Source organism: Diabrotica virgifera, chromosome 1 (genome assembly GCF_917563875.1).
Source record: "Diabrotica virgifera virgifera chromosome 1, PGI_DIABVI_V3a".
NCBI classification, from domain to species: domain Eukaryota; kingdom Metazoa; phylum Arthropoda; class Insecta; order Coleoptera; family Chrysomelidae; genus Diabrotica; species Diabrotica virgifera.
In genome coordinates, this window is record NC_065443.1 from 298,990,859 (window position 1) to 299,018,778 (window position 27,920).

At 30.8% G+C, this 27,920-nt stretch overlaps 1 protein-coding gene across 1 annotated transcript in view; it reads left to right on the forward strand.

Moving 5' to 3' along the window:
- The first annotated feature begins 844 nt into the window (after positions 1-844).
- Positions 845-27,920, forward strand: part of LOC114329395 (uncharacterized) — a 74,232-nt gene continuing 47,156 nt past the window's right edge. The window contains exons 1-2 of the mRNA XM_050642208.1: positions 845-1,502; positions 23,031-23,115. Coding sequence (XP_050498165.1) covers positions 897-1,502; positions 23,031-23,115 — 691 coding nt within the window. The 5' untranslated portion in view covers positions 845-896. The remainder of the gene's footprint in view (positions 1,503-23,030; positions 23,116-27,920) is intronic.

Sequence of the window (27,920 nt, forward strand, 5' to 3'; positions counted from 1 at the left end):
ATTTTTGAGCATTTTTGACACTAGATTACTAAATTATGAGGTATTCGAGTACTAAAAGTTACTCTTACTTTATGTTAGTAAAATACTTCGTTTTTTGTTGAAAAGTTCTTTCAATTTTTTTTCAAATTCCAAAAACGAAAAACTTTCAAATCGATTTTTCTAGAAAACGGTGTGTCCTACCGACTTAAATCAAGAGTACCTTTTAGTACTAGCATACCTCACAATTTAATAATCCGGTGTCAAAAATGCATAAAAGTTAAGGACAAAAAAGTTATGCGATAAAATACCCGTTGCTCTACCCAAAACGCACGCCTATGACCGGTACTAGAAATTTGCAATGGATGGAATCGATTCATCTCTAAAAAGTAAAAAAAAGTAAATAAGCATACCAATTTTAGTTTTTCTAAATAGAAGCGTTCTGGAGGTATTTAAGAAAAACTAAGTTCATGATGCCATCTTCAAAGAGCTCTAGCTCCCTTAAGAAGCATTTTCGGACTAGGTGAATTGGGTTAAATTGTCTCAAAATTATCTGAGGAATCTCCTGTCTTCGTTTGTCGGTAGAGTTTCTGGACACTCTGTATATGTATATCAAAAATCTCGCCCTAACAATTGAATAAGTTATTTAAAACTCACACGTGTTGTCTATATAAATTTTTGCATCCTTGTAACATGAAAAAATATTTATGCAACCCGTTTAACAGAGTAAAGACCTTACATTAATATAACCGCATAATTACAGTTGTAAGAGCCCACCTCGTTCCAAATGAATCAGTTAATAAAAGTTGGCAAGTCTTTTGATGAAAAAATTACCCACTTAAGCTAAATACTAAGATCCTCTTGCCCAAATAAAAAGCATCATACAACGTTTACTCACAGACCAAGAAAGGGCGTTCATAATGAAATTGTTGTGTGTTTTAGTGATTTACTTTCACCTGTCGTCTTCTAAAAGCATCGATGGAAATTTGAACGGTAACGGAAAAAGTTACTTCTTCAAAATGAGACAGAACAGCACTGACTTCATAGTCACCAGCAGGATAGCTAATAGAGGGCAGCTTCAAGAAGATTTCAAAGAGCTGCAGGCACCTGTTATTGTTAAAAGCAGAGCTTATGAAACGACATGTCTTGGAAATGATTGTAAAGAGTCTGAAGAATCTGACGAACAATCCTCCGATATTCAAGACCTACCGCATGATATTATTTTAGATACCAACACAACAATAATCGAAGGTAACCTTCCAGACAGCATTCTTGAATCTGTAATCCCTGACACAATACTTTCCAATGATACTCTTAAAGCTGCTGAAGAGATTCAAGAAAATATACTTGAAGATATTGCTTCTGGACTTAAAGCTGCTAACGAAAGCATTGTGAAGAATTATGAAGAGATTAAAGAAAGTATTTTGGAAAGTATCTCCCCTGCAGTAAATGTTTCGAAGGAAAATGTTGCCGAAGATGTTAATGATCGTTCCTGGAAAAATTTGATGGAGCAGATTTTCAAAGCGGTAAGTGAGACATTTTTTAAATTCCTTACATTAATTATTTTAGCTGTTGAAATACGTGAGTTTGGAACACACGTAGTAGGTATTCATATTTGTTTATTCTTTATTTTTTATTTTGTTTGTTTAACTGTTGTAGTTTTTATTTATTCTTTAATAGTTTTATAAAAAAAAATTCGTATTTCTATTTTTTTTGTGTTATATTGCTTAAATTTTTTCATCTATCCTTCTTTCATTTTGTGTTATAATTTTCTTAGCGTTATTTATTAATTGTTTCTAGTTTTGCCTGTTTTCTTTTATGTAAACTCTATAGAGAATGGGAAAGGGAGAAAATAGTATTTTTCATTGTTTAAACATTTTATAGAAAAAAGCCGGATACATCACTTTTGAATCCCAGTCGGGTTTGATGATTAAGCAGAAATATCTAATAAAAAAACTAATTTAGTAGTGAGAATAATTTCACGCAATTTGTATTATTATATGGTTTAATAACCGGTAACATGTTTACTTAAAATGGTGTACCACTAAACCTTGAAGCAATATCTTAATTGTCTATGTCTTAGTTTGGGAATTTTTTGCACTAAAAATAAGGAAAAAACAAATACATGAGCAGACTTATGTTTATACATTAGTGTAATTGCTAATATTGTAGTAAATGTGTCAGCGATATCGAAATTTATATCTATTTCTTTTAGTTATGTATGTATTTGGCAAACAGAAAAGCTTATAACGGTAGGTATAGTGTCAAGCAGCAAACTGATGTGCCTCTTGGTGGTATTTTTTTTCTGTACTATCCCGCCAAATTATCCGGTCACTAAGATTGTTTTAAGTAAAATTAAAATTAAAAGGTATGAGAAAAACTTAAACTCCAATAATTTTTTTATCGGTGTTCAATATCAAACCATATAGCAAGGGAGCCTTGAATACTAAATTTGCAGTTACTAAAGCGTCATAGGGACCTATTGAGTTGTGAAGATTGGGTCCTTAAACCAAAAAAGTGAAGTTTTCCATTTTTATTTTAATTTTCCATTTCCAGAAACAGTTTTTTCCGATTATAGCGCCATCTATCCATTAAGGCGCCAACTCGAAAAAATGTCACGAATGAAAGGTGCTTATTTTTACTTAAGATTTATAAATCTGCAATAAAAATGGGGGTTCCTATTTAAAATTTTAAAACAACCCACCACCCCACCTCCCAGGGGCGGTCATTCGATAGATTTTTCGGGGGGTTCGATCATTCGGGGGTGTTTGGTGTCATTCGATAGATTTTTGAAAAATATTGAACGCGTATTTTTCTGTTTTTCCATCTGATGTTCAAGTTGAACATGAGTGGGGCCGTTCTGTAAATAGAAACAAAACACAATATTTATGCATCGGGAATGAAGTAGAGGATCTAATGGTCAACGAACATGAAACAATCAAGAACTGTGAGGAATATTATATAGGGTGAGGCAGATAACTGGCCTATTAGAAATATCTCGGGAACTAAAGGCAACAGAATCATGAAACTTGTAATAAAGGGGTTTTGAAGGATGATCTATTAAATGAAAATATTTTCATCTCTTTGTAACTTCCGGTTATAACGGAAGTTGCTTATAACTTCGTTTTGTTAAATGGGACACCCTGTATATTTTTACATTTTTGGATTCTCTTCGATGTTTTCTTTCTTAAAATATAAGGTTTTGTAATATTATACAGGGTATTTTAAAAGATAATTCCGTTTTTTTATTAATTTCGTAGCAATATTCACACCCTGTAGAATTGTAGTAGTGTGACATATAAAACTCTATTTACTTTCAAATGATTTCTAATATACTCTACTATTGTTAAGAATCATTAGTATAGCTAAATTTTTAATTTTAGTATACAGGGTTGGTCGAAACTCGGAATGAGTATTTTCTGAGTTTTCTTAAATGGAACACCCTGTATTTTTGTTTTGCAGTGAAATAATATTTTATAGTACTCTTTTATTTCTTAAGCATTCCCTATACCTAACTGCTTTAATTTGTGAGTTATTGGTGATTCAAGCTAAACATTAATTGCAACAAAAATACGTAAAATTTTATTAGGTTGGCCATGAAAATACTCAATCCCAAATAATTTTTCAGAAATAAATACATATTAATCCAGACTGCTCCTTAAAATTACCAATAATGGTTTAGCTATCGAAATACCTACTTAGTTAAGATTGTTGGTGCGATTAACAATTAAGCACAAATTAAAGCAGTTAGGTATAGGGAATGCTTAAGAAATAAAAAAGTACCATATAATATCATTTCCCTACAATACTAAAATACAGGGTGTTCCATTTAAGAAAACTCAGAAAATACTCATTCCGAGTTTCGACCAACCCTGTATACTAAAATTAAAAATTTAGCTATACTAATGATTCTTAACAATAGTAGAGTATATTAAAAATCATTTGAACGTAAGTAGAGTTTTAGATGTCAAACTACTACAATTCTACAGGGTGTTAATTTTGCTACGAAATTAATAAAGAAACGTCATTATCTTTTAAAATACCCTGTATAATATTACAAAACCACATATTTTAAGAAAGAAGACATCGAAGAGAATCCAAAAATCTAAAAATATACAGGGTGTCCCATTTAAAAAACGAAGTTATAAGCAACTTCCGGTATAACCGGAAGTTGCAAAGAGATGAAAATATTTTCATTTAATAGATCATCCTTCAAAACCCCTTCATTCTAATTTTCATGATTCTGTTTTCTTTAGTTCTCGAGATATTTCTAATAAGACTTTTATCTGCCTCACCCTGTATAGTATGTCCCTGTAAGTTGAAACCATATGGAAAACTATTTTATTATTAATTTTACGAAAAAAAGTGATTCTTCATAAAAAGCTCTGCATGGTCTATAACCTAAGATTCAACCATCAGATATCAAAGTTTATGAAATTTTTTTGAATTAAGAGAAAAAATTGAAAGAATTACGAAAAAATTGAAATTTTTTCTTAAGTTATGGATAACCAACATTATTTTCAGTTATTTCAATTATGATAACTTTTTTATTATTAATTTTACGAAAAAAGTTAATCCTTATAAAATGGTTTGTGTGGTCTAAAACCTAAAATACAACCATCTTATACCAAATTTTATCAATTTTCTTCGAGGTATGTCGAAAAATATGAATTTCGCTCAAGACTACCTAAATAAAACACATTTATTTTTCACAATATCAAAAATTGTGGTTATAAAAAGTTGTTTAGAATTAAAACTATGTTCCAATATGTATTTACATTCTTCTAATTGAAATATTCTGAACTATAAAGGTACTTTACTCTTGATCGAAATTCATCTTTTTTGACATACCTACCTCGTATAAAATTTGATATAAAATTAGGTTGTATTTTAGATTTTAGACCATGCAGATTTTTTTATGAAGAATAATATAATTTTTTTTCGTAAAATTAATAATAAAATAGTTATAATAATTGAAATAACTGAAAATAGTGTTAGTAATCCATAATTTAAAAAAATATATTTCAATTTTTTTTAATTATTGTATATTAGAATATAGTTCGTAATTCCAAACAACTTTTCATAATAACAATTTTCAATATTGTGAAAAATAAAGCTATTTTACTCTTGATCGAAATTCATATTTTTTGACATACCTCGTATAATATTCATAAGATTTGATATCTGACAGTTGAATCTTAGATTTTAGACCATATGGAGCTTTTTATGAAGAATAACTTTTTTCGTAAAATTAATAATAAAAAAGTTTTCTATAATATGGTTCCAACTTACAGGGACATACTGTACATATATCATATATATATATATATATATATATATATATATATATATATATATATACATATATCATATATATATATATATATATATAAATAATCAAAATCATTGGCTAATACTCGTAAAGTGAATGTGAATTTAGTTGGAAATATATAAAATGATGAAAGGGTCATCATTCCATACATTTCTGTGCAACTATATACACCGGTGTTTCGGCCTATTTGGGCTTCGTCAGTATAGTGTAGCAAGTTAAAAAAGTTGTTTGTAAACTTGTAAAAGGATTACTACAGGAGCAAGGTTATGAAATGTATGGAATGATGACCCTTTCATCATTTTATATATTTCCAACTAAATTCACATTCACTTTACGAGTATTAGCCAATGATTTTGATTATTTATTTTTATATTTGTACTCGATTATCCAACATCATTATATATATATATATATATATATATATATATATATATATATATATATATATATATATATATATATATATATATATATGTATATATATATACATATATATATGTATATATATATATATATATATATACAAAAAGAATAATTTTGGGGAATGCAGTCAATGTGTTTTGGGCTGATTAGAAGTGAAACACTTTGAACTTTTGTCGAGCTTTCGGACAATTTATTTCCTTTATCAAGACAATCTAAAAATACAAATGTTTTTTAGATGAAAACTAGAAAAATAAAAACTTACTGCTCGTGGTTTACAAAATAACTAACATAATTATAAAAAACATAAAAATTCTTTCTAAAAAATATAAATTGTAAACGTAAATTAATTTTGAAATATGTCAAAAAGACATTAGTCAAATGTAGTTAGACTACTTTAATAACTCGATAGATTGGGAAAGAAGTTAGTTAACAGTGTATAAAATAATGATATAAAGATGTAAGTAAATTTGAAGTTATAATTATTAGTAAAAAAAAAACTGATAGTAATGTAAAACAAGTTGATTTAGAATGTTATAAATATTTTTCTTTTGATACTATTTAGTGAAATTTTAAAAATTAATAAGACCAAATTGTTTCTAAATTGCATAAATTAGTAATATCAGATCTCAAAATTAAAGTCAAAGTTAGTAAAAATTACAGTCAAAGTTAGTTAGTCAAAGCCAAAATGTTATTATAAATAATGCTTAGATTATTGATATCAGATCTCTTATTAATACAATTTGATTTTTTTATCCAAACCATTTCTTTAAATTCTCTTTTACGTAAATTTTTTTTTTTTATTTTTTTTTTTTTTTATTTTTCATGTTTTCATTTTTCAAGAAGCAACAATTTTGGAAAGAGAAGTAAATTTACGTAAAAGAGAATTTAAAGAAATGGTTTGGATAAAAAAATCAAATTGTATTAATAAGAGATCTGATATCAATAATCTAAGCATTATTTATAATAACATTTTGGCTTTGACTATCTAACTTTGACTGTAATTTTTACTAACTTTGACTTTAATTTTGAGATCTGATATTACTAATTTATGCAATTTAGAAACAATTTGGTCTTATTAATTTTTAAAATTTCACTAAATAGTATCAAAAGAAAAATATTTATAACATTCTAAATCAACTTGTTTTACATTACTATCAGTTTTTTTTTTACTAATAATTATAACTTCAAATTTACTTACATCTTTATATCATTATTTTATACACTGTTAACTAACTTCTTTCCCAATCTATCGAGTTATTAAAGTAGTCTAACTACATTTGATTAATGTCTTTTTGACATATTTCAAAATTAATTTACGTTTACAATTTATATTTTTTAGAAAGAATTTTTATGTTTTTTATAATTATGTTAGTTATTTTGTAAACCACGAGCAGTAAGTTTTTATTTTTCTAGTTTTCATCTAAATTTAAACATTTGTATTTTTAGATTGTCTTGATAAAAGAAATAAATTGTCCGAAAGCTCGACAAAAGTTCAAAGTGTTTCACTTCTAATCAGCCCAAAACACATTGACTGCATTCCCCAAAATTATTCTTTTTGTATTATTAACAGTCACTACATATTAATAATTATATATATACATATATATCAAATGAAATAGAGAATGTGGAGAAATCCCCTTCATTTGATTGATATCGTACGAGTGGTCGTTAAACCAATAACTTCTCATCTTTTGTTTTATATATATATATATATATATATATATATATATATATATATATATATATATATATTTGGAAACAACAATTATTAACAAGAGTGGGCGCACCGAAAAAGAGATAGAGCAAAGGATCGTGAAAGGAAAAAGGGTGATTGGTTGCCTAAACTAATAGGTCAAAAGAACTATCAAATCAAAGAAATCATCTCATCTTTAACTCCATCTTTTAGTGCCCTATGAATGCGAAACATGGCATCTTACAAAATCCCTGGAACGACGCCTACTTTCATTGGAAATGGATCTCTGGAGAAGATCAGCTAGAAAATCAAGGCTTGAAAGAATACAAACTATACAGAGAGAACGCTATAAAAAACCGGGAAAATAAAAAATGTCTATATAATTAAAGTGCTAATTCAAAATGGCTATGATAACGGAAACCTTAAGGGGGTAGGCGCAAAATCTTGGTCGAATGATATTTTTTTTTAATCCTGAGGAAACTGATAAGTATTTTTGGAAAATTTAATAGCCTAAGGAAAGATTACATTATTACCGAGGGTCGAAAGTCCCTGAAAACTTTTTATTTGATAATTTTTATTTAAATAAGTTACCGAGGCGAAATAAAGAGAAAATTTGGTGTGCTTTTTAATGTAAAATATTTCATTCAACAGAAACTTTTTGTTTATTTTAAATGACTTTTAGGCCCCCGGTAATAATGTTATCTTCACTAAGTTTAAATTTTTCAAAAATATTTATTAGATTTCTCAGGATTAGAAAAAATGAATGCATTTAAATAGCATTGGACCTAGATTTTGCGCCTACTCCCTTAAGCAATAATACAGTAGGTATATTTTTGTAACTTGCCGGCAAACCCAGAAATTAAAAAGTTTCTAAATATATATATAAATAATTTGATCTTTAATGATTGTTGCATTTTCAATGTCACTCAGTGTGTTAACGCTACCGTCATTACGTTAATTATTAAGTTTATTGTAATAAATATCGTACTTATGTAAGTATGAATTTTCGATAATAACTCCGGGTAATTTTGATGAGTCGACAATTTGCAAGACAACAAAATTTTTATTGGCAATATTTTTTTAAATAGATACATATAGGAAATACACCGCAAGTATCATAAAAACTTGCTTTATTTAATTATTGCAATATGGCTTTCATTCAGTAGAGCGTGCAATATTTATGATACTGATGGCATGCTGCGGGCATAACGATTATATACTGATTTTTATTAGTATTTTAAAAGCCTATTAATTAAATCTAAAAATGAATAAACATTTTCAATTGCGTTGTAACCTGAAACTGCAGTCGTATTAATATTCTAGCTCAATCAGAGAGTACAGCAAGTATCTCTACCGGTTTTGGGGCTTCTTAGCCCCTCATCAGGAAATACATTATTCTCTCTGAATGAATCAGAATTCCTATGCGTGCACTCACAGATTGCAACGAACGAAATGGCAGGAATGTTCTAGTGACATCTGCTAGAAAAAAGTTTAGGTTTTTAATCTAATAGCACATAAAATGATATTTAAAATACCATTTTAAATCCAACCAGATTAAAAACAGTGAAAAACGTTCTCTGGTCACACCATCCGAGGCTTCTAAAAATGCAAGCCATACGGATTCTGAGACTATAGGAAGATGAGGGAATTTCACAATTTATAATTAACATACCATCTGCTCAGGCGATAAATTTCCAGTGAGAATGGTTTCCTTCGTACTCCAAATACAGTAAATACATATATAAATTATAAATGAATAAACATTTCAAATTTCTGCACGCGGAATATTATCCTGGTTCGGTTAGAGAGAAGAGCATATGTATCTCCTGATGATGGGCTAAGAAGTCCCGAAACCGGTAGATATGCTTGCTGCACTCTCTGATTGAACTAGAATATAATACGATTACAGTTTCCAGTTGCAACGAAATTCTTCTACGAAGAATGGGTAAAGTCCTAGTCAACCTAGTAAACCATAAAACGTCGCGCAACTGGAGTATCTAAACCATATAATGTATAATTAACAACGATGCGACCTCTTCAGGCCATACTTCACGGTAAGCTGCATGGAAAAGGAGGTCCAGGAAGAAAAAGAATAACATCCTCGCTTCACAAGGTACGAAAATGGTTTAGCTTACCTACCACTACACAACTTAAGTACCGAAAAGAATTAAAGACAAAAGAATAAAATCTTGAATTGATGGAGCAAAGGCAACAGAGAAACACCAGGGAGGAATATAACAAAAAACAGAAATTCATACGACAGAAGATCGCGACAGAAAGGAAGAGTGGATAGAGGATAAATGCTTTGAAATGGAAGGGTAAATAGAATACAAAACACGACACATTTAATATCTTAGCGGACTACTAGCGGTGTCGCTCCTAGCGGACTACTAATTCAACTTTCACCGGTAATTTTTAAATTTATTATTTAATTGTTATCGCTTAATATTTACAACGCTAAAAAGTAATTAAATTGTAATAAATTTTTTTAAGATTTTGCTAATTATTTTGACGTTCTATTGATGAAATATTAATTTCTTACTTCGGATACTTTCACAATTATTATCGTGTTGATGGCGCTAAGAGTAATAGATATTACATATTACGGAACATTAAAAAAACGTAAATTCAGTATTTAAAACGTAAGTATATTTCAGGTAAAAATATATACCACAGCTTTGACCAACTAATATTTTTTATAATTAATGTTTTTAATTTTAATTTTAAATTAATCACTTCGACATTAATGTCAAATTTCCGGTAAACGTTTACAGACTTGCCACTACTGGCGCTCGCGAATTTATAAATATCCCCTCTACGTACGAGCTCACAGCGTTATGACAAACAGGGCACTCACACGACGTGTACAATTAACAAGTACGCGAGCGTAAACATTTGGCTTAACGACCTTGACAAATGAATCAGTGGTGTGATTACTAATAAATAGACCAGGACATTTAGGAAAAAATAAATCGATATTTAAATATACTTCGTCTAATTTACTAACCGTTGCACGTCATCCGCGTCATAGCCTATGACGTCACATGGTACCAACACGAAATATTTAGGCGGTAGGTGTGTTCTTTTTTAGAATCATTTTGCCTAGTACACTGAAATTACAGCCATTAGACATATTTTATTATATACGCGTAGAAATAATATTTGACGATTTCTATTAATGTTAATCGAAATAAATACATAATAATATGTTTCATTTAATTTGTATAAATGGATTATAAAGCGTTTTTATGAAGCAGATTTGTTCGGAACACACTGTAACTTTAATCGAACGAAGGTGACATTTTAGAATAAATTGGTAACATTTATTTGACAGTTGCGGTGATGACACTTCATATTTGTTTATAATCTTTACTATAAGTAGGTATCTGTTTTATTATATTTACTGTTTTTATTATTTACTTTACTATAAAATGATCCTCTACTATAAAAATATAAATTTCTCCTAATTTTATCACGACTTGGAATAATCGAGGTATCTGACAACTTTTTTAGTTGTTATTGCAGACATATACAAAGAAACCTACCGGCTTCATGCCAAGAGTTCTGAGCCGTTTTTTAATTATTAACAATGCAGTGCAAAAACGCTTGCACTGCAAATCTTAAAATATTGTAACATAATTCTTGTTCTCTATTTCTTAAGATTTTACTTATTTACATTGAATATTAATTTGTTTTGTTGTATAATCCACGTTTAAAATAATTATGTGGTATATTTGATTTAAAATGGATTCAGGATTTTTTTATACTTTGGCAACTATGTCAACTTAGATCTCTGGCGTAGATAATGACGTGCAACGGTAAGTAAATTAGATGGACTGTACATCGATCAGATTATAGAAATTGGACAGGAAAAAGGAAAAACACATCAACAAATGAAAGAGTTAGAAAAGGACCGCAAGAAATGGAAGATATGGATAGAGGATGAATAAAACCTCCGACGCCCCTGAGGGGCATAAGGAGTTTCGAGAAAGAAGAAGAAGAAGAAATACAGCACGTAGAAAGTTACAACTTTTTTCATTGTGTTCAGGATGACACCAGCAGTGGCGTACTGATAGATCAGCGGGCGCTGGTTCCAGTTGGGATGCTGGCCCGCTCGCACAATAAAAACACACATTGTATATCAAAGTTTTTAATAAACATTAAAAATATAAATCAGCATATATCATAAAATATATAGCATATTAGCATATACATATTTATAAAAACTCAAGCTAATTTATAGTCCATTTACTCAGAACTTTTGCGGTAATTTTTAAACAACCGTTTGGATTGACATGAAATTTGGCGTAGACATGGTTAGCATGTCAAAGAAAAAAAGTGATATTGTGCCGATTTGTACTTTTGCCGCGGGGCGAGTTTCACCTCTTCTCGGGGGGTAAAAAAACAGACGTTTAAGATAAGTCAGGAATTGAATAAACTGACGAATAATTCTACGCAACTTTAGTTCTATAGTGTTTTTTCACTAGTCAATACTTTTCGAGATATTTGCGAGTAAATATGATTATTTTTCAACAAAAGAAAAAACGTTTTTAGACTGTTTTTCTCAAATAACTCAAAAAGTAAGTATTTTATCGAAAAAATTTTCTTAGTAAAATATAGCTTATAAAATATAAAAAATGGTGTATATACGAAGTCTGTAGACCTAGTAAAAGCAGAGTTGTGTAGGTAATAAAAAGTCGGTTTTTATTCGTCAAATTTGAAATCGAATATTTCAACTTGAAATAACCAAAAAATGAAGCACTTTTAGGGAAAAACTCATCGCAACTTTTTTAAAGTGTTTAAAAAAGCTTTATTTTTTTAACCCTAACTCAAGAATATCCGCCACAAAAAATCAGAGCATGTGATCTGTCTTTAAAAAGGCAACCTAAAATGTAAATAAACTATAATAAACCTAGAGTAAACTAAATGTAAGCCCAAATACTTACGATGTCGGGATAGTATCACGAGGTTTTTTCCTGGTTTTCCCTCGTGATTTACTATGGAATCTCTAGCCCGAGAATTTTACTGCCATCATTGCATTTGGTTGTCTTTTTAAAGACAGATCACATGCTATGATTTTTTGTGGCGGATATTCTTTAGTTGGGGTTGATTTCATGTACCTAATCGAATGAACTATCTTTTAGTAAAGTCGTCCCAGGAACGCAACTCATCAATATTGGCAATACAGTGGAACCCCGATAAGTCGGCCCCCGATAACCCGGAAGTCCGGCTATCCCGGACCGATTTTCATCAAATAAACATTTTGATTTTCAATATCTTGTATTTTTCAATTTAATTCTGGCTTATTTCCCATCAAAATAGTTAATTATCAGACAAACCTTTCAACAATAAAAATGTATGTAATATAATATTTGAGAGATAATGTGTATGTGTGTAATTTGAACTATACGATATTAAAGATGACTCATAGCACACGCCGCAGAAACAACAGTCACCTGTCTGTAGTACCTATTCCTTTTTATTTCAAACTGTCTTAGCATTGTTTAGGAAAGACTATTTAAAACATTCTTTTATAAACAATGGTCCTTAGTTTTCACTGTTCTTAAATAACATTACATCGTTGTGACTGTATTGTGTGTCTTGTATTGTTCGCTTCCGTTTGCTTACGTTTGTGTTTGGTGTTTTTTTTTTAGTAATTTTAATAAGTAGGTACTGTGCATATTTATAAATATATTTCATGTTATTTCAATTCTAACGGAGTTTATCTGTAAGTATACCGTATTTTATTAATTTTTACCATATTCTCCGGCTATCTCGGATTTTCGATAACCCGGATCGGCCGCGGTCCCGATTAATCCGAGTTATCGAGGTTCCACTGTATCTGTATTTGTATAATACATGTCTGAATTGCCGATATAAATGAGTCAGATTAAATAAAATATTAGAAGAATTTTTTAATAAGCAACAAAATTTTTGTTTAATTTAGTATTATTTTGTATTTTGACAACGACACCCGACTTGGGCGTCGAAACGTTAATAAAATCATTTTTTTTTGGTAAAATTGTGGCTTATTTCCCATTGAAAATAGTTGATTATAAAGAAAAGTATTGTTTTGGTTGCGGTTTAGTACCTATCAAAATCCAATCTTATCTTTAACTCTAACTTTAAGAATATAGTTCTCTATGAATGCGAACCATGGCAACTTACTAAATCCCTGAAACAACGTTTACTTGCATTGGAAATAGATTTCTGGAGAAAATCAGCTAGAAAATCAAGGAATGAAAGAATACAAAATGGCCAAATCAGAAATACAATTGGAGTCAAGTCAACCATCATAGATGAAATTCAAAGGAGACAACTGATCTGGTATGGCCATGCTGAAAGAATGGACGACGCCAGGCTGCCAGGCCAAATTTTAAAATGAACTCTAAGGGAAAGAAGGAAGGCCGAATCAATCCTGGCTAGGCTGCATTCAGAAGGCAATGTCGGAAAGGAACCCTCACCCTGGCAAATGAAACAACCGTAGAAGCTGAAAACTAGGAACCGGAAGGGAAGAACGCTATAAAAACCGGTATAATAAAAAGAATAGTATTAAATGCAAATTTTTGGTTAAAAATATGTAAGGACATTGTTTGGCCTCCCGTTGTTTGTAAATAAAGATTGCTCCTGCCAGGAGTATTTTGAAGATAATATTAAAAAAATGCAGTTCATGAATTAACATAGAGAAGTTATGGACAAAGATAGAAAATTGCATTAGGCAAAAATTATTAACTGCATTCATCCTAAATGACTAAATGTTGCAAATGAAGTTTTAATTCTACGTCAAAGTTGAAATGAATGGCTACAAAAAGGAAACAATTTAAAGAATGATATAGATAAAGAAAATATATCCAATCATCACAAAGCGTGTATTTAAAAAGCAATGAACATTATGCGAATAATAGTTATTGAAGGAACAAAAGATTTGCAATTTATAATTATTAGATAACGGCTGAATCAAAGGTTGTAATGATTCGTATATATAGTGTCGGATGAGAGTATTCTTATCATTACAAGTTGTGTTAACAAGTGTTAAACATCAAACCACAAGTAACCATGAAGTACCTCGTGATTGTTGCTCTATTCTTCGTTTCCGCACAAGCAGTAGTAAGTCCATTTTTGGTATTTTTACTTAAAAACATCGGCATCGGTGATTTTTCATATTTTGAAATAATACAAAATAAAATAAACAAATATTACGAATATTTTTGAAAAATTATCAAAATCGTAAATCAAAAAATAACATATTTTATTAAAATATTATTACAATGATTTTTTGGGGATCTTTTAGGTGTCACTTGAATCATTTAACTCATGATGTCTTGTGTATACAGTGTGTCAATTTGCCACCCTCTATAATTTGGTCCCTATAGAAAATCTAATAATATGTAAAAACACGTCAAATTTATTTGTGAGGGCGACATGTTTTTGTAGATCAGTTTTCAATTAAATTACATCAACCCTCTAGCGGAGGCGGACACAACCCCCAAAATCCTTAATAGAAAGAGCAGTTGAGTGATACCTCATTTTACAGGTCGTTCAACTTCCTGTTTAAAAATACCCATACATTATATTTCTTTTCAGTACTTTTGGAAAAATCCAGTGAAACTTAAACTCCTACCCCCTTAAGCAGTTACAACATCAATTATTACTAACGGCATATAATATGTTTATTTTAAAAAACATTTATTTATAACTCGACTGTTATATCGGGTGTCCACTTATATTTTCCCCCATTTTAACTGCCTATAACTTCTAAACGGTTTAAGATAGAAATATGCTTTATGTTTTATTTTAGTAAAAGTTTTGTCTGAATTGATTGAATTTTTTATATCGCTTTCAAATACGAAAAAAAATGGCGGATTTTTGAAAAAAAAACGTTGTTGACTTTTTTTAATGGAACACCCAGTGTATTTTTTTGTAAATTGAAAGAGAGGTCATTCGCCTATCCAGAGATATAAAGTATTTCAAAATCGGTTGTCAAACCACTGAGTAATTAATTTTTACAATGAGAGGTGCAACGTAGGTATCACATAACATAATATCAAATATTATGTGATTTCCACATTGCATCTCTCATTTTAAAAATTAATTGCTCAGCCATTTAATAACCGATTTTAAAATTTTTTATATCTCTGGATAGGTAAATGACCATGTTTTCAAGTTACGAAAAAATATACTGGGTGTTTTAGTAAAAAAAGTCAACAACGCCTTTTTTCAAAATACCGCCATTTCGTATTTTAAAGCGATATAAAAAATGGTCATTTACCTAAAAACTTGAAAACACGTTCATTTTCCTATCCAGCGATATAAAATGTTTTAAAATCGGTTGTCAAATGACTGAGCAATTAATTTTTAAAATGAGAGATGCAATGTGGAAATCACATAACATAATATCAATTTGCTTAGTTATGTTATTTGGGTATGTGATATCCATGTTGCACCTCTCATTTTAAAAATTAATTACTCAGTGATTTGACAACCGATTTCGAAAAACTTTATATCACTGGATAGGTAAATGACCTTTCTTTCAATTTACAAAAAAATATGTGTTCCATTAAAAAAAGTCAACAACGTTTTTTTCAAAAATCCGCCATTTTTTTTTCGTATTTGAAAGCAGTATAAAAAATTCAATCAATTCAGACAAAACTTTTATAGCCTAATAAAATAAAAAAAAAGTCAATATGTAAATTCGTACAGGTTAAAACAAATTTTATATCAAAGTTTAGGTGTGTACAAAAGATATTTTCAAGAAAGTATCCAAATCATACAAGGGGATCATTGTTTAAATAATTAAAAAGGGGGCATTTTTGCAAAAAAAATTACTTTTTCAACTGCTGAGGTCATTCAATTACTAATGAAGGTCTATAGGATTTTTTTCTGCAAAGTTGAAGGGTAAATTTTTCACATAAGACTTACTAAATTAAATTTGACCCCCTATTTATTTAAATAATTATTCATAAAACTTTAAAAGCAAATTTGCAAAAAATTATTTTTAGCGTTTTAAATAAGCACTATAAAATATCTTATTTTACAGAATAAGTTGCGCTATGTTACCAGTATTAAGGAAAAAAAATTGGTCGAAAAATATTTAATATTTTTTGAGATATTGAATTTGTTTATTAAATGTTACTATATTTTCAATTGCAAAAACGCGGTTGTTGCCAAAGAAATATTCACCTGCTTAAGATCTCATTATTTTTATTTTTATGTATATTTTCGATAAATGTATTGATAAATTCAAATTTCAGTTAAACTCCCCACTAAAATGGCATTTGTAAATTATTCAAATTTGTTTATAATTTTTTTTTAATAACGTCGCGGGGATTAAGTATTTTGAAATGCCGTTTCCATAATTGGGTTCCTGGGAATTTTTTACTAATTAACAATATTTTTTTGTCATTTTTCTTCTTCTTTTTTTTTTCATTGAGTTATATTACTACGGGCCCTTTTAGGGTTAAATTTTATTTTATTTATTTAAGAATGTAGAATCTCTGAGTTGTAGATTCTAGACCTAAAAATATTAAGATTTAACTAAAATCTTTTAAATAAAATGTGGCTACTTACTGAGTTACAGGGTGTTTTATTTAAAAATTTAAAAATTATTGTTACCAAATACTTTAAAACTATTTGACGTATCCTTATCATACTTGGCAGAAAGTGTGGCTATTATACACCCTATTAAATTGTGATTAATAAACGTTTCTAGCTAGTGCCAGAGGCGTACGACAGGGGATAGAGAATGATTGACCCTTCCCAAATTCTACGCCACTGAGTGAATTACTATTGTAGCGAAATTTTTCGATTCTCCAATACTTTGTATGTAAATAACTTTATTGGTATCGATAAAGTCATCAGTTTGAGAGATATTGGAAATTTAAAATGAATGAATGAATGAATCAAAATAACTATGCCGTTTTATTTTTAACGACCAATATCTCGAAAACTAATGACTTAATCGTTACCAGTAAAGAGTATATTATTTACATAGAAAGTATTGGAGAATCGAACAATTTCGCTAAAATAGTAATTCCCTCAGTGGCGTAGAATTTGGGAAGGGTCAACCATTAACTGGCCCCTGTCGTACGCCTCTGGTGGTAGCTAGAAACTTTTATTTATCACAATTTAGTAGACTGTATAGTACCCACACTTTCTGCCAAGTATGATAAGGATATGTCAAATAGTTTGAAAGTACTTGGTAAAAAAAATTTTTAAATTTGTAAATAAAACACCCTGTAACTCAGTAAGTAGCCACATTTTATTTATGTGATTTTAGACCAATCTTAATATTTTTAGGTCTAGAATCTACAACTTAGAGATTCGACATTCTTAATGAAACTTAACCCAAAAAGGGCCCGTAGTAATATAATGCCAAGAAAAAAAAAGAAGAGGAAAAAAAGACAAAAAAATTTGTTAATTAGTGAAAAATTCCCAGGAACCCAATTATCGAAACGGCATTTCAAAATATTTAATCCCCGCGACGTTATTAAAAAAATAAATTATAAACAAATTTGAATTATTTTCAAATGCCATTTTAGGGGGAAGTTTAATTGAAATTTGAATTTATCAATACATTTGTCGAAAATATACATAAAAATAAAAATAATAAGATTTAAGATAGGTAATTATTTCTTTGGTAACAACCGCGTTTTTTCAATTGAAAATAGAGTAACATTTAATAAACAAATTCAATATCTCAAAAAATATTAAATATTTTTGGACCAATTTTTTTTTAATAATACTGATAACATAGCGCAACTTATCCTGTAAAATAAGATATTTTATAGTGCTTATTTAAAAAGCTAAAAATAATTTTTTGCAAATTTGTTTTTAAAGTTTTATGTATAATTATTTAAATAAATAGGGGGTCAAATTTAATTTAGTAAGTCTTATGTGAAAGATTTACCCTTCAACTTTACAGAAAACAGTCCTAAAGACCTTCATTAATAATTGAATGACCTCAGCAGTTAAAAAAGTAATTTTTTTGCAAAAATGACCCCTTTTTAATCATTTAAACAATGATCCCCTTGTATGATTTGGATACTTTTTTGAAAATATCTTTTGTACTCACCTAAACTTTGATATAAAATTTGTTTCAACCTGTACGAATTTACATTTTGATTTACATGTAGTGTAATTTTATTTTACTAGACTATTACTAAAATAAAACATTTCAGCGAAAACCGCATATTTCTATCTTGAGCCGTTTAGAACTTACAGGCAGTTAAAATGGGGAAAATATAAGTGGACACCCGGTATTGCGTGATGGATATGACATCTTTTGATATATTGTACTTGGTAATTAATAATTTATTTATCAGCAATTAAAATCAAATATTTCATTTATTTTAATGTAATTTTTTAAACGAAAACACACCAGATATTTTCTAATAACATTTGGATGGAAAAATAATTTGAATTGAAATAATACTTTTTCTCGACGTCAATTTTTACGTACCAACACTTAAATAATTAAATTAATATCTATAATTATTTTAGTTAATTTATTCTTATTTGTTAAACAATCATTCTTTTCTTTGAACGTACATAAATAGCAAAATTCAATAAAAAATATAATTGATATATTTACCTACACAATTAACATAACACGTCAGCAAATATATCGCAAATGATTACAAGTTTACATTGGAAAATTTGTGGAAATGGCAGGTAATCAAACTTAAAAATATTTAATAACAGGAATATTAAACATGTATGTTTGTTTATTTGAACACCTAGATCTAAATATATATATACAGGGTGTAACAACAATACAGGTCATAAAGGGTACCCCCCGTTAAGATAGGCAAAATGCCCTCACTCCCAGAATTCAATTTTATTAATTTTTTTACGTTCTGTGCAACTAAAAAATGGGATAACGCGGATTTTTAGCTCGCCATCCCCCTGACCCCTCCCCCCACAGCCGAAAACGTAGATTTTTAGATTTAATTTTTTTTTGGTTGGGTTCCAATTGATTTAAAAATTTCAAAAAATTTACACGTGTAGCTCAGGCTCTTACAAAACATGTCCATTTTATATGGACCGATAGGTCCAGTGTACATAACCTCAAATTTTTTTTAACTTTTTTAAAACCTATAACTTTTTTTTGGAGGGGGCTGCAGGTCCAATTTTTTTGCATTTGGTGTATTTTATCAAAAACTGTCTCTCTGATTTTTTTCAGATTTTTGCGTCAAGAAAACTGTTTTTTAGGGGGTTTTTGGGGATTTTCTCCATTTTAAAGACTGCAACATAGATCAACTCAAGGTTTTGTCACAGTATAAAGACGAACAGTAGAACCACTCTCCGAAAAATTGGAAGTAAAATCTATAGTCGCGCATGGGGACCGCGCAATGTTGGCAGTCGCTTTTGCCCCACTCTCGCATTGCTATTCCCATAGAAACGTACGGCTTTTAACAGGGAAAACCCGCATCCACCACTGGTGAATTACCAATTGCGTACTGCCGGTATTACTTACTGAGATCAAAGCGCCGACAGAAGAGTGATTTTACTGTGGAACTTATATATACTGTGGTTTTGTTAATAGATTATGTATAATTTAAAATAACTGAGTGTATTAGGATATTCAAAAATTGGGCGAAACACTTTCAAACCCCCCAAAAACCATGTTTTTTTTAAGTTTTGTAAGGATTTTTGCGGGTCTAATTATATTTTTTGAGATCGATACAGCCTGAATATGTTTTTTTTCATTTTTTTACATTATATGTGATTAAAAATAAGACAAATCGCATTTTTAGCCCACCACCCCCTCCCCCTGTCCCCACAAAAACGTCAATTTTTCTATTTTTTTTTGTTTAGTTAAGTTGCAATTAATTTAAAAATTTTATGAGGCTTCTACAAAACATCTATTTTTTATAGACCCGTAGGTCGAGTGTATAATACATATAACCTCAAAATTCCTGTTTTATTTTTTTAAAACGTATTTTTGACTTCCAATCGATATTTTTTTAAAACGTACAATGAATTGTACATCTCTCTTGCGGACGGCCGGTTCAATACGTGCTTAGAGCTCATTTTTAATTATTAAAAATAATAGTAATAAAATAATGACAAAAATTTCTTCAGGCTCTTGCAGGGGGGGGGGGCTTTAAATTTTAAGTTGGTCACTTTATGACTTTCAAAATAATAATTTTTAATCGAGTTATTAAGCCTTGAAAATGGCCATTTTCGCGTTTTTCAAATTTTAAATTGCATGTAACTCGACAACAATAAATTTTATAAAAAAAAAATCACAAGAGACCTTTTTTGCTCAGGTTGATCCAGAGAATCTAAAACAAATTTGTCCTAAGTGAAAAAATTGATTTTTTAAATTCGTTTAAAAAATTGTTTAACAATTTTCCGACCACGGTAGTGCCTGGCACCATGTGGATTTGTTATAAGGACCTGTTTTTGAATAAGTTTGTGCAAAAAAATGAATCGGAATAATTTACCTAATGGGGACAAGCATACAGCATGGACTATTTGCATTATGAGCCAAGCGAAGATGGCTTGGAAAACATTAAACGATAGATACTGTTGTAGATGCGAGTCGCGCAAACGGCAACATAACCATAGGCTGTTGTTCGCATGTAGCTGCCATAATATAATATTTATCGCATGGAAGATATCTTACAAAAATCATCAAACCAGTATAACATTTGTATTGTCAATGAGTTTTGTAAGATATTCTGCTGGCTGCAGTTTTACTTAAAGTTTAACTTTAAACCACAGTAATAGTTTAATTTGGGGGGTGTAAAGCAACAAAACCCCCATAAAATTTTTATGTAAACATATTAAAAAAGAAGCCGAAGAAACTCGATAAAAACTGCCTTATCGAAAAAATACTAAGAGTCAAAAAAGTTTTAAAAATAGTGAGTTTAACTAATGGTACCGCAATAATAATTTAATTGGAACGTACACAAAAGTTTGGGGGGTTTAAGGGAACAAAACCCCCATACAATTTTTATGGGGTGCACAAATTTCACTATAATTTTACTTTAAGACGTTCTTGCCATAGAAATGCCACACGTCCATTTTCAATAAAAAATCTCGAATAGTTTTCGATATATTAAAAAAAATCGATTTTCATTTTATAACTTAAAAGGGCTATAACTCTTTTTATGTGCACATTTGTATTAAAGTAAGTTAGGTCCAATCGATCTATTTTTGGTCCCAGAATATGTGATTTAATTTATGACCTGTATTTTTGTTACACCCTGTATATAGGTACCATCGTCGTTCACATTGTCACTTGTTGCTTTGGATAGATATATTCACTGAGGTGGCGTTTCGGCTATTACACTGCGACCGTTTCAGATCTATTGTGGTCCTCTAATGCCTCTAATCATAGAATACACTTAACGTTCCCGATATCGGAGCGGGAAAAGCCGAACTGAACCGACTACAAGCACAAGCAGATTGTCGATATTTCTATGCATACGCGGTAGACTACTTAGAAAAATTTACGTTGGTTTGGCCATTCAGAAAACGTCTTATCTTATAACATTATAAGCAAATAGGATGGGCGAACTGTTTCTTAAAAATTTTATAACAGGCAAGTGGGTGGCAATATGTATAGTTTGTACACAAATAAAATTATTTTATGACCTGAAAACGTGAATTTGTCGGCGACCGATTGAATTGGTACTCATAAACAAACTAATAAAATATTTATTACCCGACAACCCTAATATAAAACAGCACTACAGGCCGTCGAGGCCCTTGACGAGAAACCATAATACATACAAGATATAATGTAAATTTTTAGGAAATTGTAGGTAAAAATTTATTCGTCGAACTTAAAAAATGTTCTAATAAGCGGTATTATTTTATTAATACGTATTCCAATAAACGGATAAATTTATCGGGGAGTAAATGGAAACGTTTCGGGTTCTCGAATTTATATTCCATAAACCTTGATATTCCTATAACCGGTACGCTAATAAGCGGGTTCTACTGTAGTACACAGTATAACTAGTAAAACAGTATAACTATCTTGGAACCATAGAAACCGAACAATGGGATCACTCATAAGAAATAAAATGTAGAATGGAGAAGGCTAGGAGTGCATTAAGTAACATGGCCAAACTGTTTAAAAGCCATAACCTTAATCTGGAGATAAAAATAAGGCTCCTACGATGTTATATCTTCTCAATATTGTATTACGGAGTTGAATCCTGGACACTCACTGAAGCAATGGAGAAAAAACTTGAAGCCTTCGAGATGTGGCTATACAGGCGAATCCTAAGGATATCATGGACGGACAAGATAACCACCGAGACCGTATTACGAAGAGTGGGCAAAGAAAGAGAGGTGATGTATACCATTAAAAGAAGAAAGTTAGAATATCTCGGACAAATAATGAGAAACGGCACTAAATACAGATTTCTGAAGGTAATCCTTCAAGGTAAAGTATTTGGAAATCGAGGAATTGGGAGAAGAAGGATATCATGGTTAAAGAACCTGAGGAAATGGTTCTCCACAACAACAACTAATCTATTTAAAGCATCAGTTAATAAAATAATTATAGCCAGAATGATCTCCAGTATTCGAAACTAATAGCCACTAAAAGTAGAAGAACTGTAGTACAATTTAATTTATTTTTTTCAGCTTGACCCCAAAATAGTAGCTTCATTTATGGAAAAAGTTACCAAATTTGGAGAAAAGTGTATGGCAGAGACCAAAGCAACAAGTGGTGAGTAGTTCTTTAATGTCAACATATTTATTGCATTATTTATAAATATAATAGTTATTTATGATATAAGTGTTAAAAGTACACCTTTAAGGCACGCATGTGAAAGTTTGCAGAATGAGCGATAGCGAGTTCTGCAATTCACATGAGTGCCTTAAAAATGTACTTTTTAACACGCATATTTTTTCTACAAACGTAATTACTGGACAATATCTACAAAAACTTTTATTTGAACTTGACTGACATTCCGTTTTTATATTTTTTTGACATAACATCAAAATTTCCTATACGGTTTACCGTGACAGATTTTACGTCAGTAGGTGACATTTACTAGCAACTCGACGGTAAGTAATCCAACTCGACGGTAAGTACTCCAACTCGACGGTAAGTAATTCACTTACCGTCGAGTTAAAAAATCTCTTAATTTTAATTTATTTTTTGAAAGAATAAAGAAAACTAACGAATTATTTATTAATATTGAAACTTATGGTACAATTTGTTAAATTATTTAATGAAATCCCACTTGTTTGGGCTGTGGTTTCAATTCTAACAGAAACTCCTGCAGAATCACATATATTCGTAGTATTACTAGTATTGCACAATATTTTTTCGGCAAAATCTATTTGATTTTGAAGAGAATCTTCTACATAGCTTTCTGCCACTGTCGATGAACGCCAACCTCCATGACGCTTTAATCCGAGGACATCAACACCTTTATTAGCCAAAAGCGTTGCTGATGTCCTCCTGAACGAATGGCCAGTATAGTTCTCGGGATTAGGCAAATTTAAGAATTTGGCAATTTGAGAAGGCCAGCCCCTGATTGTCCCTTTCCCTATTACTTGAGCACAACATTTTCCTTTGGCGTATCTTAAGAACAAATGATTTGATTTTACTTGTAATGGACGAAGTTTTATATACTTTTGCAAAATTTATAAATATGGAATTTTATCGTCTGGTTTATTAACGACTGTTCGTTTATTAACGGCTGGATGTTCGTTTTTGTATTGGGTACTTTTACAATCATTAAACCATCGGTTTGTTGGATGTCATTCATAGTAATATTATATAATTCTTCTCTTCTACAGGCACCAGATATTCTCAATATCATTGCGACTTACAAATTATGAAAAAATCTTCATTAGAGTATTTCTTTTACCTAAACTAGATTATATTACCTTGTGAACTAGAAATTCTTCATCCGGTGTATCAGAAAGTGTCCATTTCCATCAGAAATTTTTCAAATTGCTCCCGTGTAAAAATGCTCGCTTTCTTAGGCCTATAGCCAACATTTTTTCTCTTCAAATACGCGATCAAAGTTGAAAACTTGGAAATATCAATGCCATCATAAAGAAAAACGGTGGATTTAATCATTGAATATTCTGCCCAGAGGCTTCCAGGAGCTTTCAACTGCATATGTCTTTGAACGAAATATGCCAATAGAGTCTTTTCTTCGATTCTTAAATTCTTGCCTTCGCACCATTTTTTAAAACTTTGGTAGGTATTTTGATAACGGATTTTGGATTTTTCGGGAATAATTGCGGAACACCCTTCTTCCCAAGCCCGTTCAATTTTTTCAAATTCACTTTCGCTCATATTTTAATTTATAATAATCAAAATTGTACTTAAAATTATTGACAACTAAATAAAAACTCAATTCTCCATTGTTGTTATGCACCCTAGTTACTACCTAACAACCAAAGTATCTATCTTGATAAAATGAATGAAACTAGTCAATATGACGAAAATGTTTAATTTTATAATTTATAATGGTATCAATCGTACAAAAAACGTTATAAGCATGTCGAACGTTAAGGGTAACCGATCTCAGACAATAATTGGAGTCGTCGCTCCGCTCCTCCTCCAAGCAATTGTCTTCGATCGGTATAAAACCCTTACCGTTCTCCGTACTTAATATAAGGGAAAGTGGGGGAATGGTGCGGGTAATCGTGCGCTGCATTGTATTTCAAATTCCGTGGAAGATTTTACGAACTCAATCAGTCCTACACCTTTCAACCGATCTCATGAACGGTTTACGCCATTATCTTCAGTCGACCATTGCACGTGGACTAAGTCAGATCCGAATATTGAAAATTGCAAGAATTCTTCTAGTCTTTCTGCTCTAAAAAATAGGATAGTAAGTCCTTAGGCTTTATTTAAATGCTTTGGACTTATTATTGATTTAAATCATGTTGTTTAACGTGTATTTTGGTGCATCTGTTGGTTGATATGGTTCAGTAGTTTTCCGTTTGTGATGATGATTAGTATTAAGGGCACAAAGGGGTAATAGTGCGCAGGAGTGCGCACGATTACCCCACAAACAATGAAATGGTAAATATAAAAATTACAATTTTTATTGTCAGATGCCACGAACCTACTCTAGTAAATCTACATATCTACATTATGGCTTAACATAAAGAACTTAGATGATTGGTATTCAGGTATGTTGAAGAAAATAATATCCTAAATAATTTTAATAAAGAGAAGAAGTTAGCTAGTTCGCTTTATGGGTTTACAAAAAGGAGTCCTGATATAACATTAAGACAACAATTACAAGCACACCAATGAAGACAAAATTGGAGGAAGCCCATGAAAAGAGATGATTAATGGACGAGAATTTTAAGAGAAAGGAGGAACAGAAAACAGCAAGAAAGGCAACTGCTGAAGATGTTTTGATAAAGAATTGCCAGATATCTCGCCAGACAGAGAAAAGGAAAAACAAAAAAAGGCAAACAAAAAAAGAAGACAGTGCAGAAAGAGCTAACACCTGAGTCGTCTGATGTAACAGACGGTTATTTGTCAGATATTATCGATGAAGACGAATTAGATGATGTTGAATGAAGATTCATTCCACCACCATTAGAAAAACCAACTGCACGTAACGAGACATGCTCTATTTGTGGGGAAAGAGGGAAAAAAAGGATTATGATATACAAGTGTGTTAAGTGCCTCGGGGAATCACGCATAATGTACTGCTGTAAATAGGTACCCCAGAAAATTATAAATGCAACTTTTGTTTACGTTAAAAATATGACATTTAAGTATACCATACAATTCTTATTTTTTCATAATATTTTTATACTTTTGAAAGAAGTGTTTTTATTACATTAATTTTAAATTAATGTTTTTTTTTCTAACATTAATTTAGTGCGCACCATTTCCCAATCTGTGCGCATGATTACCCTCATGGTCGGGGAATCGTGCGCAAAGGCACTTCTTTTCTTTTTTTAATATTATGATTTTGCACTTTGTATTTCTCTAAAACTTATTTTACATATGCAAAGTAGAATAGTAAGGGCTTACTCTAACGTACTGGATGTTATGATAGATTAAAAGAATTTACAACAGAATCGATTTTTGCTTAAGTGCGCACCATTCCCCCACTTTCCCTTACTAATTTAACACGGTTGTAGAAAAATATAGTTTAGCTACAAATCGAAACATTCAGGTGTACATCATAATAAAAATTATCAAGTATTACCTATTATAGTTGTGCTCAGGAACCATAAAAATTATATAAATGTTTTAAGAAACCTATATTACTTACTAGGTAGACCTTGTCAAGAGTACGTTTTTAGGCGTACCAAAAGAAAAGAAAGTAATAAACTGGCTATTTAAAGTCTTCTTTCAATCGCGACGTATTCTTGTGTTTTAATGCAAATTGAAACAAATTTAATAGTTACTAGGATTGTATTAGCTAAAAAAACCAAATTAGAACAACACAGAGGGCTCTGGTGAAAAGCCTATATGAGAACAGTGAAACCAGAATAAGAATTGAAAACCATAAGTCCGATCCTTTTAAAATAGGTAGAGGAGTCCGACAAGGATGTATTCTATCTCCAAGTCTTTTTAATTTCTATGGAGAATACATAATGAGAAAAGCACTTGACAAATGAAATGGCGGTATTTCTATCGCAGGAAAGAAGATCTCAAATCTCAGATATGCAGATGATACAACATTAATAACTGCATCCAAGGAAGAAATGTCCAGCCTGCTGCAGCTAGTGGAAGCTGAAAGCAATAGATGTGGTCTCAAGATCAATAAACAAAAAACAAAAATTATGGTAGTAGATTATTCAAATTCACTTTAGACAACAGGAGCCTTAGATCAGTTTGAAGTGGTTAACGTAGGAATAGTAGGAGAATAGGCATGGCCAAAAATGCTATGAGTCGATTATCGAAACTCTGGAAAGATCGCTCCTTGTCGAAGAACACCAAAATAAGATTATAACGTGCCTTAATTTTTCCCATATTTAATTATGGATCCGAAACATGGACAATGAAATCGGACGACAGAAAAAGGATTGACGCCTTTGAAATGTGGTGCTGGAGAAGATTGCTTCGGAGCTCATGGACGGAACACAGAACAAATCACTCAATCCTCCAAGAGCTTAATATTCGGACTCGACTTTCCTCTATTTGACTCTCCACCGTCTTAAAATTTTTCGGCCATATTGCAAGAAGAAGTGAAGATAATCTTGAGAGACTTATAATTTCGGGAAACGTTGAAGGGCGCAGAAGTAGAGGTCGCTCACCTACTCGATGGACGGATCAAGTACAGAAAGCCAGTGGAAAAACATTCTCTGAATCCATGAGGGAAGCTCAGGACAGAAGCCGATGGAAAGAGATAGTTGCTCGTATTATAGGGAATCACGACACTCAGCAATGAGGAAACGACTGAGGAGGAGAGGGCAATGAAACAGTCCATGTTGGGATTAACCCTAAAGCTTTGGTTTCCTCGAAAGCGGCACCGACAAACTGCGACCGTAACACTGCGATGAATGACGTCATAAAAAACTGTACCACGCAAA